The sequence below is a fragment of the Hypomesus transpacificus genome, chromosome 23 (genome assembly GCF_021917145.1).
Source record: "Hypomesus transpacificus isolate Combined female chromosome 23, fHypTra1, whole genome shotgun sequence".
NCBI classification, from domain to species: domain Eukaryota; kingdom Metazoa; phylum Chordata; class Actinopteri; order Osmeriformes; family Osmeridae; genus Hypomesus; species Hypomesus transpacificus.
Window position 1 is genome coordinate 16,943,284 of NC_061082.1, and position 14,825 is coordinate 16,958,108.

Consider the following 14,825-nt stretch of genomic DNA (forward strand, 5'->3'; position numbering starts at 1 on the left):
TCGCCTCCTCCGACCAACAGCTCAGTCGAAGGCTTGGCCCGCAGTATCTCACTGTGTCGGGTGGTTCTGAGAAAAGAAGATTCAAAAGACCTGAGGCAACACCACTAAAAGAGTGTTGAAGTTGGCGTTTTTTAGTGTTAAGGTTTAGACATCCCATAAAATATTACAGTAATATCACAGCAGTCAACTTGCTTGTTTTAATAAACCGTTTTTAGTATTGGATACCTTTCCAAATGTAAGATGCAGCTAAATGTATTCCAAAGTCACATTCTTTTAGTAAAAGTTCAAATTCATTAAAAACGGAAAATAGATTTGTTGTTATTACTTCACATTGTTTTACTTGACAAGAGCAGCAACAGAGATAACACCAAGTTAACAGCCTAAAGTTGAATATATGTGACTTAAAACCGTAGGTCTTTATTGTCAATGTTATAATAGTAAATTATTTGGCAAATATGTTTTGTTTTTTTCTTTCTGCCAACTGCCCATGCTACCAAGTATCAAAACGTAAACAAACTATCCTTGGAAGTGATCAGAAAATCCGCCCCCTGGTCAGCGTGGGTTTTGAAAGTGTGAGTGTGTCAAGCTGCTGCTCCTCAGGGACAGGGGGCGGACGAGAGGAACCTGGTCTGGGGCCTCAGGACACTGATCCAAGCAACACAAACAAATTTACGCATGTTCTTCTCTCTCTGTAGACCAGAACCTGTGTGTGTTCCTCTGGCACCGCAAGGACTTCACAAATAAAGTCAATCAGAAAAGGTCATAAATAATACATTTATTTACTCTTTAAATTAAAAAAATTGCCAGCAATATAAAAGTAGAGACGACAATAATAGCACACATTATAAAGTTCCAGTAGAATTTTCCAGCCCCTTGTCCTGTTTAAAGACAGCTCGTTCAGCCTGCCTCAGTCAGTTCCACCCTCCCCCAAGTTCCCTCATCAGCAGAAGCCGACGCGCTGCCGCACCTCCTGGAGGGTGGGGGCCGCCAGCTCACGGGCCCTTCGTGCCCCCTGCCTCAACAGGAGCTCCAGGTGGCCCCGCTCGGCCCTCAGCCTGAGGATCTCTTCCCTGATGGGCCCCAGCTTCTGGATCACAGCCTCGGCCACCAGCTGCTTGTACCCGGCCGTGTCCATGCCCTGCGCCTGCAGCACCACCTCCTCCACGCTCAACCCCGCTACGCCTGCATGCAACAACACCAGGTTTGACACGCCCGGACGGTGCTCAGGGTCGAAGGTCACCTCGGAAGTGAAGTCTGTGACGGCGCGCCGGATCTTCATAGCAATGTCATCTGGCGAGTCGGTGAGGCTGACCGTTGCCATTTTCTGGGGGTCCGACTTTGACATCTTGGAAGAGGGGTCACGGAGGGATTTGACCTTCCGTGTGGAGCCTGTGGAGACAGACCCGATGAGCACTGTGGTTCTGGGTGACTGGAGGACATCTTTGATTGGGTTTCCCTGACGTTAGCCATGACTGGCAGTTCTCAGCGGTACAGTAGAAAGCAGCCAAGTACAGCATATGAGGACCAGAAAAACAGGATGAGACAACCCCGCTACCTCATCCTTCATAACACTCTGACACACACGCTCTCACACACACACACATGCTCTCACACACACACATGCTCTCACACACACACACACGTTTTTAACACACACGCAAGTCCTCTAGAGGACATCCTCCCAAATCCATTATGACTTTTTGTTTCAGATATATGAGGGAGAGAACAGTCCTTTAATCAAAGCTCCATCGCATGCATGACCGGTTACATCTTGTGCTTTTATGATGGTGATAATTAAGGAGAATAAAAGGGGCATGTGAGACAGAGGATTTCTGTGAAACATGCGAGCCATGTGTGTTACTCTACAGATGGGGGAGCAACTAAATAAACGTAGGTTTGTTTGTGTGTGTGTGTGCGTGGAGGTTTGTGAGAGTGTGCGAGTGCTTGTTTGTAGGGTTGGGTATCGTTTACATTTTATCATTCAGATTCCGGTTTTCAAATCAAATCTTGGTTCTGAATCCCAATTTTTTGGGGAGAGAACAAATATAAGAATATAGTGTTCTGTTAGCTATCTCTGATTCTGATGTGCAAATATACACAGAAGATATCCATTGATATCTTTCTGTATTTATTCAACATGTGTAGGCCTATTGTCCAATCCTGTACTATGCCTATAGCCTTCAATATCACTACAAAAAGCATCCAATGTTGATGTCAACTTGTGAGATGAAAATAAATAGGAGGGAGGGGTAACCTAACTTACAATTTCTATTTCTGGGAAAATTGTTACGTTTACTTGCGAGCCGCCCCATGGTGCGTAGTGTCCGACTATGCTGCTATCAACTAACAAATTGACGTGAACACTGCTGATACAGCTCTGCAACTAGATAACCTACCATCGGAACACACACAGCTAGCTAACACCTACATTCATCAAGACTCAATTATTTTCTGACATCTAAAAACGTCAAAGCTGGTCGCCAGAAGATCGTCTCTGGCGACAGCTACGCTCTTGTCCTCAACATCAGTCCATTCATTCATTTGTATTAGCTTAATTTCGCCACAAATTAGCTTGGAGATCTCCAACAAATTAGTTTGAGCAATTCTGCCTTTTTTGTGCGCCACTCTGCCATTTTCGTTTCAATTTGTCAGGCGATCATTTAATGAAGCGGGCAGTATCCTAGGTTCACATTTCAGGTTTAAAGTCAACCAATCAGCCTGTAGCCATGTGAAAGGCTCGACCGGGGGAGTACAAGCGACAGTGCAAAGGAAATCTTTAGCAAATTAGCAATTTTATCTTTGGAAAAATACCACCCAGGGGTCGCAATTCCCTTTCAAGTTAGGAACCAGAATTTGCGAACTTTGGAACCGGTTATAGTTACCCAGCCCTACTTGTGTGTATGTGAGAGTGAGTGTGTGTGCTTGTGTGTGTGTGTGTGCTTGTGTGTGTGTGTACATACTGAGCAGAGCGCGAGGCTCAGGGAACAGTTCTCCATACTGGTAGTTAAAGACGCGTGCCAGGTCCTGGGCCAGCTCCAGGTGCTGCACCTGGTCCTCCCCCACCGGCACCAGAGTGGACCTGCAACACAACACTGCAGCACTAACAACACTGTACAGTACTACAACAGGACAGTACTCACACAGCAACATACTACTGAACCAGTAATACAGTATTTACACAGCAATAGAGTGCTGAACCAGCAATATAGTTCTGACCCTGCAAGATAGTACTGTCAGTTTATTACAGCAGTGGCGCCTCCGCCATGATCCTCCAGCTCTGACATTGTGCTTGTCTTACTTGTATAGGAGGATGTCTGCAGCCTGCAGCACAGGGTAGGTGTACAGACCCACACTGCCCTCGTTCTTCTGTTTGCTCTTCATCTGGGGGAGAGGGAAGAGAGGAAGACCGCTTGTATGTGAAAGGATGGTCAAATACATGTTTAAGGCTAGGTGAGTCAATACAAGAAGTCATTTTCAGTTTTACCAATTGGGAAAATCTCGGACAAACCCAGCATGGCTGAACACACTGGGCATTTTGCGGGATGTTTGAGGTGAACTCATCTGTTGTATAAATGGAAGGAGTTTGGTCTGCAGTCTCTCCAGCATATTAACACTACAGGGGCTCAAACCACACTTTATGAGACATTAGAAATAGCCAGGTGGGCAGGCTACTTTGATCTAGACGCCAGAACCAGCCCCCGTCACCTCAGATAGAGAGACACACACCAGGACGTCACCAGACACCAGAACACCAATCACCAGGACAGAGGGATGACTCCATTACATGGATATATCATACATCATGAACATTCTACAGTGACAATGGCCCAAAATGTTGAAATAATTTTTCTTGATTTGTTTGTTAACTTGATGTTCTGTCCACTGTGTTAGATGTAAGATGGTGTAAGAGGTAAGATGTTACAGTGATATTCCTTCTTGGTGAGCTCAGGATGTTGTTTGGATGTTCCTACCTTCCACTGTGGCAGGTGGCGCAGACGAGGCATACTGGTGAGGCAGCCAAGGATCCATGAGAGCTCGGCATGTTCAGACACCTGCACAGGAGAAAAAAAACACACCTGGTCACCTCAACTGGACGTTTGCGTAGATGGTGCGAGTGTGTGTGCATGCGTATAACAGACAGATTGTGGCACAGAGGAAACATGGTCGATTTAATGGGCTTTGGTCTCTATTCTCTTCCCTTTGAAAACAGGAAGAATCTTTTCAATCCTCCATGGAGTGAAGGGTGTCTCCCCAGCCCCTCTATGTGGCAGAAAAGGGTACTGCAGCAAGCCCCCTCAGAGTCAGTTCTGGCTAACAGGTACCAGTGCATGGACTAAGGGGCCTGGTCCACCAGTATGAAGCTTTAGATCCATTAAATAACTGCTCAGTTTTACAGCCCAGTTTGCATCACGCTCAAACCATCTCCACGGCTGTCCAACACCGCCTGCTCCTCAACACGCCAACAAATATCTGCTGGGACAGAAAAAAAGGCGCAAGATCCTTCAGCTTCAGGGAATTAAAGTTTATATCTCCTGGCAATCGGACCACCATCTCTTGCTGTTTAAATACAATTCTGAAGAGCCTGACGTAAACTCAAGACTCTACAGACATAAAATGGGATTTTACACTGGCATGGAGGGGGTCTTAACACGGGATATGTGACTGAGAACAGCTAGATGAGAGATGGGACAGATGTTAGTGACAGCATAGTGACCCAGGACAGTTCCAGGGCTTGTGGTAGATAACCAGTGATGGTTAATAAAGAACAAGAATTCCATATTCCCTGTAAAAGAGACACTAGCAGTTTGGAAATGTGAATACAGGACTGACAGACGGCCATGACAGTTGATGCTACACGGTAGATAAACATCTCCCTTCTTTTCTGAGGGAGGGAAAACCAGAAGACTGCAACCTTCACAGCCGTGTGGATTCTGGGTGTTATTCCAGTGAGAGGGTGTAACTTTACGACACACACACACACACATATGCACCTTACTTTAGACACCATTGATTTGAGCTTGTCACCATTTTTTCAATGAAGTCAAGTGTTTGTTTTGGGCAGTAGTCATATTTGTACATGTGGAACAGACTGGGGCTGGGGTAGTGAATGGGAGGTCTCCATCTCTGCCAAGATGGAGATGACTAAATGACTAAATGTAAAGATATGTGGCATGAAGCTAAACAGGAATAAAAATAGGGCTGTGTTTGAAAATGAGCAAGAGATACAGAAAGAGAGAGTGAAAGACTAAAAGAAGAGAGAGAGAGAAAGTGTGTGTGCGCACATGTAAGGGAGGGAAACACAGCAGAACCGGACAATCCAAACACACATGGCCACCTCCCTTCATACACACTCTCTCTCCCTGTCAGATGGTCTGAGACCAGTCAAAACACACTTTAGGTATCGTATCCAGGGAAACCAAATGTCCGTTCTGATTACACTTTCTTTCCCCCGCCTCCCCTCCCAAAAGGAGATTTTCCCCTGAAACTGTGATCTGTTGAAGTGCTGCATACGGTAAATCTATCATTATTCCCTAAAGTTCCTTCATGTGGGCTACTCTGAAGTAAATGGTGGTTTATGCTGGTGTGTGTTTTCATAATCCCTGTGAATTTGCAGAGCACACACAGGAGATAAGAATCGCAGTAATAAAATAAGCGTTTCAGAGCAGCCTGCATAAGGTAAACATTCAGAGCCTGCGGAGATCAAATAAACATTCAAAGATGGCTGCCTCTCCAGTTGACTCTTGATGACATGCTGAGAGAGAGACCAGAGGCAGGCATTTACATACCACCAGTTACAGACACACACACACATAACCAGTCTCACACACACATTACCGCAGTCACAAACATACACTTATCCACTTGTTTGCAACCACAAAGAAAAAATTAAGCATTTAAACTATTTTAAAAGGTCAACCATTAGGCCAACTGCATATCGAAAAATGACTGACAACACACGGGTGTACAATGGCACTTAGGAATGGTTTGCTTGACCCGATGTTAGTTTCCTCAAGGATCATGATGACTCTTGCTTGGAGACTTGTTGCTCTTGTGGTTAGTGGTAACTGATTCCAATTTTTGTACTCGCTGTGATATATTGGTTATATTGTGGCTTGTTTTTCCTACAGGTACACTTGCACTTATAGCGGTTCATGTTGTTTAATTGTAACTTGTTTAACTACATGCTCTTATGGTTCTTCCCTTTGGCACTTATTTTGGTTGTTCACAAGATGTACTTCATGTTTTGGCTACTCGCAATGTTTTGGGGCTATCTTGTTGTTATTATCAGTGACTTATGCACTTCGTAAAGCTCTCTCTTGGAAGTCACTTTGGATAAAAGCGTCTGCTAAATGAATAAATGTAAATGTAATGTAAATGTAATGTAAATGTAACATTGTGTGTATGTGTGTGTGTGTGTGTGTGTCAGTTGATCTCTGACCTGGGACTGTTGGAAGAGGATAGAGGTGTCTGGGTTGATGCCACAGGCCAGCAGGCTGGCGGCCATGTCCAGGATGTGAAGCCGAAGCAGCGCGGGGTCCTGGGGCTGGGTGATGGAGTGCAGGTCCACGATGCTGTACAGCACGGACGGGTACTGGCTCTGCAGGGACACCCAGCTCTGCAGGGCCCCCAGGAAGTTCCCCAGGTGGGGCACCCCAGTGGGCTGGATCCCCGAGAACACTCTGGCCTCTGGACACGGCTGGAGGCGAGAGAGGGGAGAAAGAAGGTGATGAGTGAGGAAGGAGAGGAGGAGGAAGGAGAGACGGTAGAGAATGTGTTTAAGTAGCGGGATGTGAGGGATTGATAATGAGGGAATTTAGATACCCGACTATGAGAAAAGAAAAGGTAAGAAAAGAAACAGAGAAGTACTAGGAGAATTGAAAGTGTGAAAGAAGGTGAAAGAGAAGACACATATCTGGGCTTTGTAGACAGAGATGCATTGGGTGCATTATGGAGCGGAGAATGGCTGTTCCTAGACCAGTCTAGTCCTGCCCCCTCTGTCTCCCAGCCAGTCTGGGGAGCAGATAACAGCTGTTCCTAGACCAGTCTGGTCCCGCTCCCTATCCCCCAGCCAGCCTGGGGATCAGATCCCAGTTTGTTACTATGCAGGCGCTGCAGAGCAGGAAGGAAGTGGGTGCTTATGTCATTAGCAGGGGGGTGATTACTGTGGCGTGTAGTTGATGTTGATGGCCCCAGTGTTGGTGTCAGGAGTGATTTGGGTGCAGATGGCCGAGTCTGAATCATGTGTGTTCTCACCTCATGTTGACACGCCAAACCCATGTTTTCCTCTGTCCTTGGGGAGGCCATTAGCCATGCAGACATGCTAATAGTGTCACCTGACACGGCACCGCTAACGGCATCAACGCCAACGCCCGCTAGTCACAGGCCAATCAGGCTGCTGGCCTGAAGGCTGAGCCTTACTACTGGTCAGAGGAAAGTTTGGATATGGAAACATTTTAATTGGCTAATCTGCAAATAGTGTTCTATACATCTGTCTCCCGCATCCCTTACACCCCAAGGTCTGAGCACAAAGAGGCATCAACACAATATCGCTTTTTCAAAGCAGAACCTTTTGTCGCCCTTCGCCAAACCCTCAACCTGCTATCTTCAGCCTCCCTCCCGTCACCACCAACACCTCTCTGTGTCTGTCCCTCTCTCTCTCCTACTCTGTAGGTCTCTCTTGCTCTCTGCGTTTGTGTCTCCCCGTCTCTGTCTCCTGCACCCGTCTCGGCGCATGCTGATGACACGTAGCCGAGCGGTAGCCCTGGGTGTTCTCCTCATTTGTTCTCCTGACAGGCATGACGTTCCACCACAGAAGAGCGAAGGTGGCGAAAGCTGTCTTCATCCACCATCTAGCATATGGTGAATACATTACACACTGCGAGTGTGACATTAATGCCAACAGCTAGTAGGGTTAGGTACACTTTAAGGCCATGTTTTCACACTCGGGGGACGCTTTCCGGGAATAGCCTACGTGTTCATTTATCAGAATGTGTGTGTGTGTGTGTTGAGACAATACACGTACATTGGGAAGTGTGTGGGGTTGTGTGAATGGGATTGAATGTGTGTGGTAACGTGTATGTAGTTGTGTCTCACAGCTTCAAGACTCATCGTTCTGAAAAAGAAACCCGATTCCCTCACAACAAGGATGGGCACCACAGCAGCACCAAGTACCCTGCTTAGCAGAACACATTCAGTTCAGTTAGGGACAGCGTTTTCTTATTTCTAAAGGTCACGTCAAGTTTTCCTGCTTTCTTTCTCTCCTACAACTCAGACTTAGAATACGTTAATGGCCTCCGAAAGGCCCGACATTGAGGCTGGATACAACGTATTGTGCTAAATACAACAATGTGCTACCTGTCCAGAAAATCAATGACATGGACTGAGAACCTGCCACTTAACCCTACTCTCAGAGTCGTTTAAACGCTCCCAGAGCCCAGCATGCAGGGTGGAGAGCAGTGGTATGGATCAGGAGACTGACTGCCAAACTCAGCTTGCTGTAAACCCAGGTTCACAGCCAACGCAATCCATCACTGGAGCCCTCGGAGTGAGCAGACGCAGGTAGGCAGGGCGTTCTCAGGGCCTCTGAGCCTTGTCCATCCCAGCCGAGTGGTGGAGAGGCTCACTGACATCCCCCTCACTGGGCCCATGAAGCCTCGAGCAGCCCATCCAGCACGCCACTTTCAACACTTCTTCCAAGCCACCTCTGGGGGCGGCGCCAACCCCCATGCACTGCCGTCAGCTCCTCCGTGGGCCTGGAAGTGGTAGGGAGCTCTCCAGGAGGAGCCCAGGATAGGGAGCTCTCCAGGTGAAGCCCAGGATAGGGAGCTCTCCAGGAGGAGCCCAGGGTAGGGAGCTCTCCAGGTGGGGCCCAGGGTAGGGAGCTCTCCAGATGGGGCCCAGGGTAGGGAGCTCTTCAGCTGGAGCCCAGGGTAGGGAGCTCTTCAGCTGGAGCCCAGGGTAGGGAGCGCTCCACGAGGAGCCCAGGGTAGGGAGCTCTCCAGGTGGAGCCCAGGGTAGGGAGCTCTCCAGGTGGGGCCCAGGGTAGGGAGCTCTCCAGATGGAGCCCAGGATAGGGAGCTCTCCAGGTGAAGCCCAGGATAGGGAGATCTCCAGCAGGAGCCCGGGGTAGGGAACTCTCCAGGAGGAGCCCAGGATAGGGAGCTCTCCAGATGGGGCCCAGGGTAGGGAGCTCTCCAGGTGGAGCCCAGGGTAGGGAGCTCTCCAGGTGAAGCCCAGGATAGGGAGCTCTCCAGGTGGAGCCCAGGGTAGGGAGCTCTCCAGGTGGGGCCCAGGGTAGGGAGCTCTCCAGATGGAGCCCAGGGTAGGGAGCTCTCCAGATGGAGCCCAGGGTAGGAAGCTCTCCAGGTGAAGCATAATTAGGGGTAGTGGTCACCCCCTCTCGCTGGTTGGTGTGTTTGGGGTCCTCATGGTCTCCTTCCTGCTGAGTCTTGGGGTACACAGGGCCCAGTGTTCCCACAGCGTCCTTCCTACCCCCCCAACCTCAACGGCAGCCCATTAACACGACACCATGCCGAACGGGGCTGGAAACAGGCCTCGCTCACCCCCCTGCCTCCCCCTCTAACACCCCCACCGTCGTCCTCCATCCCTTCATCCCTCTATTGCGCTCTCTCGCACGGGGACCTGTTAGGGCAGGGGACCGGCTGAGCTCCGCTTCTGTGAAGTATTGAGCAGGAAATAGGCTTTACTGTACAGGCTCTCTCTTTCACACGGCACAGCGGTGTGACAGGGCTCCGCCAATAGCAGAACACCACCCAGCTGGAAACCAAGTGTGAAGAGCCGCAGGAAAAACCCCACATGGGTAGAAAGAGAGAGAGCGAGGGAGAGAGAACGGGAGCGACTGAAAGTCTGTAAGCAAGTATCGGTCTGGATGGGGGGTGGGGGGGGGGGGAGGAGGGGGAGGGCCAAACGGAGCATTTGATTAAATCTGCGGTTGACGTGTGGGACAGGTGAGATTGATGAGGTTCCTCTGCGCTTCACACTGTGCGAAGAGCGGGGAATGGCAGGGGGGGGAGGGGGGGAACAGAACGGCAGTGTGGCGTCCAGGGCTGGGGCCCGCTCTCACCGTGGGGTCCCGCGCTGATTAATGGGACTGGAGGCCCTTCAAAAACAGCGCTCCCCGCAGACACTGCCCGACAGCGCTCCAAAAATAACCAGCCTGGCTCGGCAGGCTTCCCCGTCTGGGCCCACTGCTGCTGCGCTCAGAACCAAAACCAGCGCCCACTCACACATCAGCACCAGCAGGATGAAAAACAACACACATTGACGGACAACAACCATCCACAGCTCTGGGAAGCCTCCACCAGCTGGCAGCTCTGTCCTGACAGTTGGGGTAAAAGCAGCTCCAGATCACATGATAAAGTACAATGGATCATTGACAGTATTTTAAATAATAAATATAATATTGACTAGGCTACTCTAATCTGCATCCAAGGGCTATTAGACCCAGCATATTTCTGCCAACAGCATTCGCAATAGGTCTTTTAAATGAATGGTTTTGAAACTGCTCCGTTAAAACACGTCCTCGCTTGACAAGAAATGGATAGAAATGTTTAATTTTAGTCCACCGACAGGAAAATTGGTCAGAGGGGGAACTAATAATACAAAAAACACATAAGTCACAACACAGCAAAAAATAACCAGCACACACTTCATAAATTTATCAATCTGTAATTATGGTAACACTCCGAGCCAGCGCCAGGCTACCTCTCTAAACGGGCCAGACATTTCCTCCTGCACAGCCACGTCTGTTGACTTGAACATGGCCCAAAAGCGTGTTACCAGATACTTGGTACTTTTTAATTAAAAACGTCAAACCTTCTGTCCAAACCTGGACCTACATGGACTAAGCTCCCAGGGTATCAACCTGGTCGCATTACAGAGGTGTATTATGTAATATGACTTAGCTAAGTATAAAAAAGAAAACCGCTGACATTCAGGGTTGTTTGGATAAATGGGTTGGACTAGAGGTTCAAACTAATGCACAAAGCATTCAGGAGCCTCACAGCCTGAAACGGACATGAGCACATAGAAGAGACTAGAGAGAATTACAGGGCTTTTTGGACAGTTGAAAATAAATAGGGCAATTAATGAATTTACTCAAGATGGAGTCTATGTTTCCTCTCTCTCCACGCTCCCTGGAGTTGTGGGAGTAGCTCTAATGGTTTTAACTGACACCAGAGTGAGTGACCTTGGAGCTAAACAGAATAGAGAGGCCAATTAGAAGTCACTTCCTGTTTCCTGCAGCCTGGGGCTGAGATGACTGATATCAACCATTTGGACCACAGGGAGCTGAAGCTGAAAGTGGAGCAGAGAGAGGAGCTGTATGGGGAGCAGAGAGAGGAGAAGAGAGAGGAGGTAATGGATAACAGAGAGAGGAGCAGATAGGAGGTGTATGGGTAACAGAGAGAGGAGCAGAGAGAGGAGGTGTATGGGTAACAGAAAGGAGCAGAGAGAGGAGGTGTATGGGTAACAGAGAGGAGCAGAGAGAGGAGGTGTATGGGTAACAGAGAGGAGCAGAGAGAGGAGGTGTATGGGTAACAGAGAGAGGAGCAGAGAGGAGGTGTATGGGTAACAGAGAGGAGCAGAGAGAGGAGGTGTATGGGTAACAGAGAGAGGAGCAGAGAGGAGGTGTATGGGTAACAGAGAGGAGCAGAGAGAGGAGGTGTATGGGTAACAGAGAGGAGCAGAGAGAGGAGGTGTATGGGTAACAGAGAGAGGAGCAGAGAGAGGAGGTGTATGGGTAACAGAGGGTGGAGCAGAGAGGAGGTGTATGGGTAACAGAAAGGAGCAGAGAGAGGAGGTGTATGGGTAACAGAGAGAGGAGCAGAGAGAGGAGGTGTATGGGTAACAGAGAGGAGCAGAGAGAGGAGGTGTATGGGTAACAGAGAGAGGAGCAGAGAGAGGAGGTGTATGGGTAACAGAGAGGAGCAGAGAGAGGAGGTGTATGGGGAGCAGAGAGAGGAGCTGTATGGGGAGCTGATGTCATTGCAACTGAATATAGGCGGGTAGGTAAAACATCATGAGATGTCAGCACTAGTTCTGACACACCAAGTCAAACTGACAACTGGAACACAGGAACAGAAACTATTTCAACCCAAGTGCAGCCCAGGGGAGATAACTGATCAGGCCAAATGGCCAACCACTAGGGTGATCAGCCATGCATAGCAGTCACATCAGCTCCTATAGGGCTTCTGGTACAATTCACTCACAAACCTCTCAGATTTAGACCATGGATGGACCTAATTATTTGCTGATAGAAACGATCTGACATACAAGTTAGGCAACAGCGTCGTTCCTCGCGTAAGTTTGACTAGTTTCAGTGACTTTTAACACACATTTTCCATGGCTGAAAAAAAGCACGAGGCCTTGACGCACATCACACCTCGGGGCATTGTACGCATGCCGGTGTTTGTGCACAGCCGCCCACATTTGGAGAAAATTAAAACAAGTGAAAACCAACACTTCATTTCTGATGTTATTGCTGGTAATGAAGCACTGCTGTGATGCTCCTGAGTCCCTCACTTCCATCTTCCTCCCGCCTCCGCGCGCACACCTCCAGCGTCTCCCGAGACAACTGTTAACCAAACACAGACGTGGTGGCGAGCGTGCATTCCGTTCCTCAGCAGTGCTCCACGAGGCAGTCATTACACCGCGCAGCTCGTACATCACCGAGAGCAGACATTATCCGGCCACATTGGGTGAATGGCTGGAGCTCAAGTGCGTCATTAGATGAGAATAGCTCAATAATTAGAATATCTGTTGTGCCGAAAGCTTCTAATCATTTTTACTCGCGTCACGGGACTAGTTGCTTGCCTCAACACTCCGTTGGCTTCTACAGGGCGCTGGGGTTGGAGCCCAGGGGGTTAATGCTTCATTCAACCATACAGCCAGCCGTCACGGGGTTCGTGTTTCATAAGGTTGAGCCGCACTTTATTTCAACACCACACACATACTTTAATGTCATAGAATGTAACCTACTTATTGAGAATTGTATCCTACTGATTGAATGGACGTTTCTTGACTGATTTAAAAAAGGGCAAAAGAAACATAAGTTGCAAGATGTCTAAAGAAATATTACTGACCTCATCCTGATTGTCAATCACAGTTTATCGGTAATTGATAGATTAATTGATAGATGTTTTAATCATAAAAATTAGATTCAGTGCAATGCTAGTTAAGCGAAGGGAATTATACATTAGCATACAGCAGCAAACGAATAGAGACTATAATATGGAGTATAGCCTATTTTAAATGCACCAATAGCTCTCAGCTGAGAAATTATTGCACGCAGCGTTAGCGATAGGCTACAGCTTGGTCTCTATCATAGGTTGTGAAGTAAACTAAAAAACATTCGTTTACTTCGTTGTCGTGTCATGTTTCAATATCGTCCATGCAATATATTGTACTGCCACAATAATGCTTAACGTAATAATGAGATGAGACTAGTTTGAAGGACAACCAACATATCCAGACATACGGAAGGTTTGCAGAAACCTGTCCTGTCAAATGCCAGTGACCACTAGTGTTTAGAACACAACTTGTTCGGGAAAAGAATACGTTTGACAAACATTTTACGTTTGTAACTACCTTTGTATCTGCAGATTCTCCCGCGCTGAATAATCGACTTTGAGAACGATGTTTTTGAATGAATCGTAGAAGTAATTTCACGTTATTTCTCATGGGGAGCGCCATGTTGGATTTCTGTGACTGTAACTACAGTGGCTCGCACTGGCCAAACAGTGCCTTCAAAAAGTAAACGTATGGCCCCCTTCAGATTTTCATAATAAAATCTGTGTCCTATTTCATCCTATATGACTGCGTCCGCATTACAAGAAAATCCACACAAAAACAAGAGATAGATTGTTTGCATAGCATTGGTATGATTAGATACGATAAATGATAGATGTTTCCTAACAACATATACATGACATTTACATTGGTCATTTAGCAGAAGCTCTTATCCAGAGCAATTTACTGTAAGTACAGGGACATTCTCCCAAGGCAAGTAGGGTGAAGTGCCTTGCCCAAGGACACAATGTAATTTTGGCACAGCAGGGAATCGAACTCGCAACCTTCTGATAAGTAGCCCGATTCCCTAACCGCTTAGCCATCTGACTCCCTAGTAGCTACTCCAGATAACTGGACCTGAACGGTCCAACTACTTCTAAATCTGACAGTGTTTCAAAATCTAGTAGAATTATGTGTTGAGTAGGTTTTTATTTAATGCTACTCCACACCCTGCCGTATGCACAGTGATGATTCAGACATGTGGTTTCCTCTATGTGTGAACCATATGTCTAATTAGGTGGTGTTGTGTCTGGACAGTCCTAAACCATCTCCAGCAGCTGCATGGCTAGCTGCTGCAGCCTCCATGCCTCCCTCATTAGTGGAGGTGAGATACATGATGATCTGCGGGCAGGCTAGGGTTACACATGCTCGCAGGGCATGGCTGTCCTTTGAGGCCGCACGGTTCAGGCCCCTTGCTCTGCTCCTCACCCGACATCTGCTGCTGATTTCTCCCACCTCTGCATCTGGTTGTATTTGTGCAAATATCATTTCTTCATTCCATGTTCATTATCATTCCCAGAGGCCATGGGCCTTCTGTGGGGTGTTCTGCCAGCTCTGTCTGGCTGCGAGGCTGGCGGAGCAGCCTCACGTGTTGGGTCGGTGTTGGGTCAGTGTGAGGGTCCCCCTGGCCTTGCTCTCCATGCCTCTGGGCCTGTTTCTTGGCCACCCACGTAATGCCGAGTCTCCTGGACTATTGCTCCTCACCTCTCTCTTCCAACCTATTTCCTCTGCCTCCT

General features: G+C 48.1%; 1 protein-coding gene across 1 annotated transcript; it reads right to left on the bottom strand.

Moving 5' to 3' along the window:
• Positions 1–635: 635 nt before the first annotated feature.
• On the bottom strand, positions 636–13,723 carry wars2 (tryptophanyl tRNA synthetase 2, mitochondrial). Its single transcript, XM_047047903.1, has 6 exons — positions 13,609–13,723; positions 6,440–6,697; positions 3,972–4,052; positions 3,299–3,381; positions 2,961–3,079; positions 636–1,389 (listed from the first exon to the last, which is right to left on the bottom strand). Exons 1-6 carry the CDS (start codon positions 13,711–13,713, stop codon positions 941–943), a joined length of 1,095 nt encoding a protein of 364 aa, XP_046903859.1. The 5' UTR covers positions 13,714–13,723; the 3' UTR covers positions 636–940.
• Positions 13,724–14,825: the final 1,102 nt, after the last annotated feature.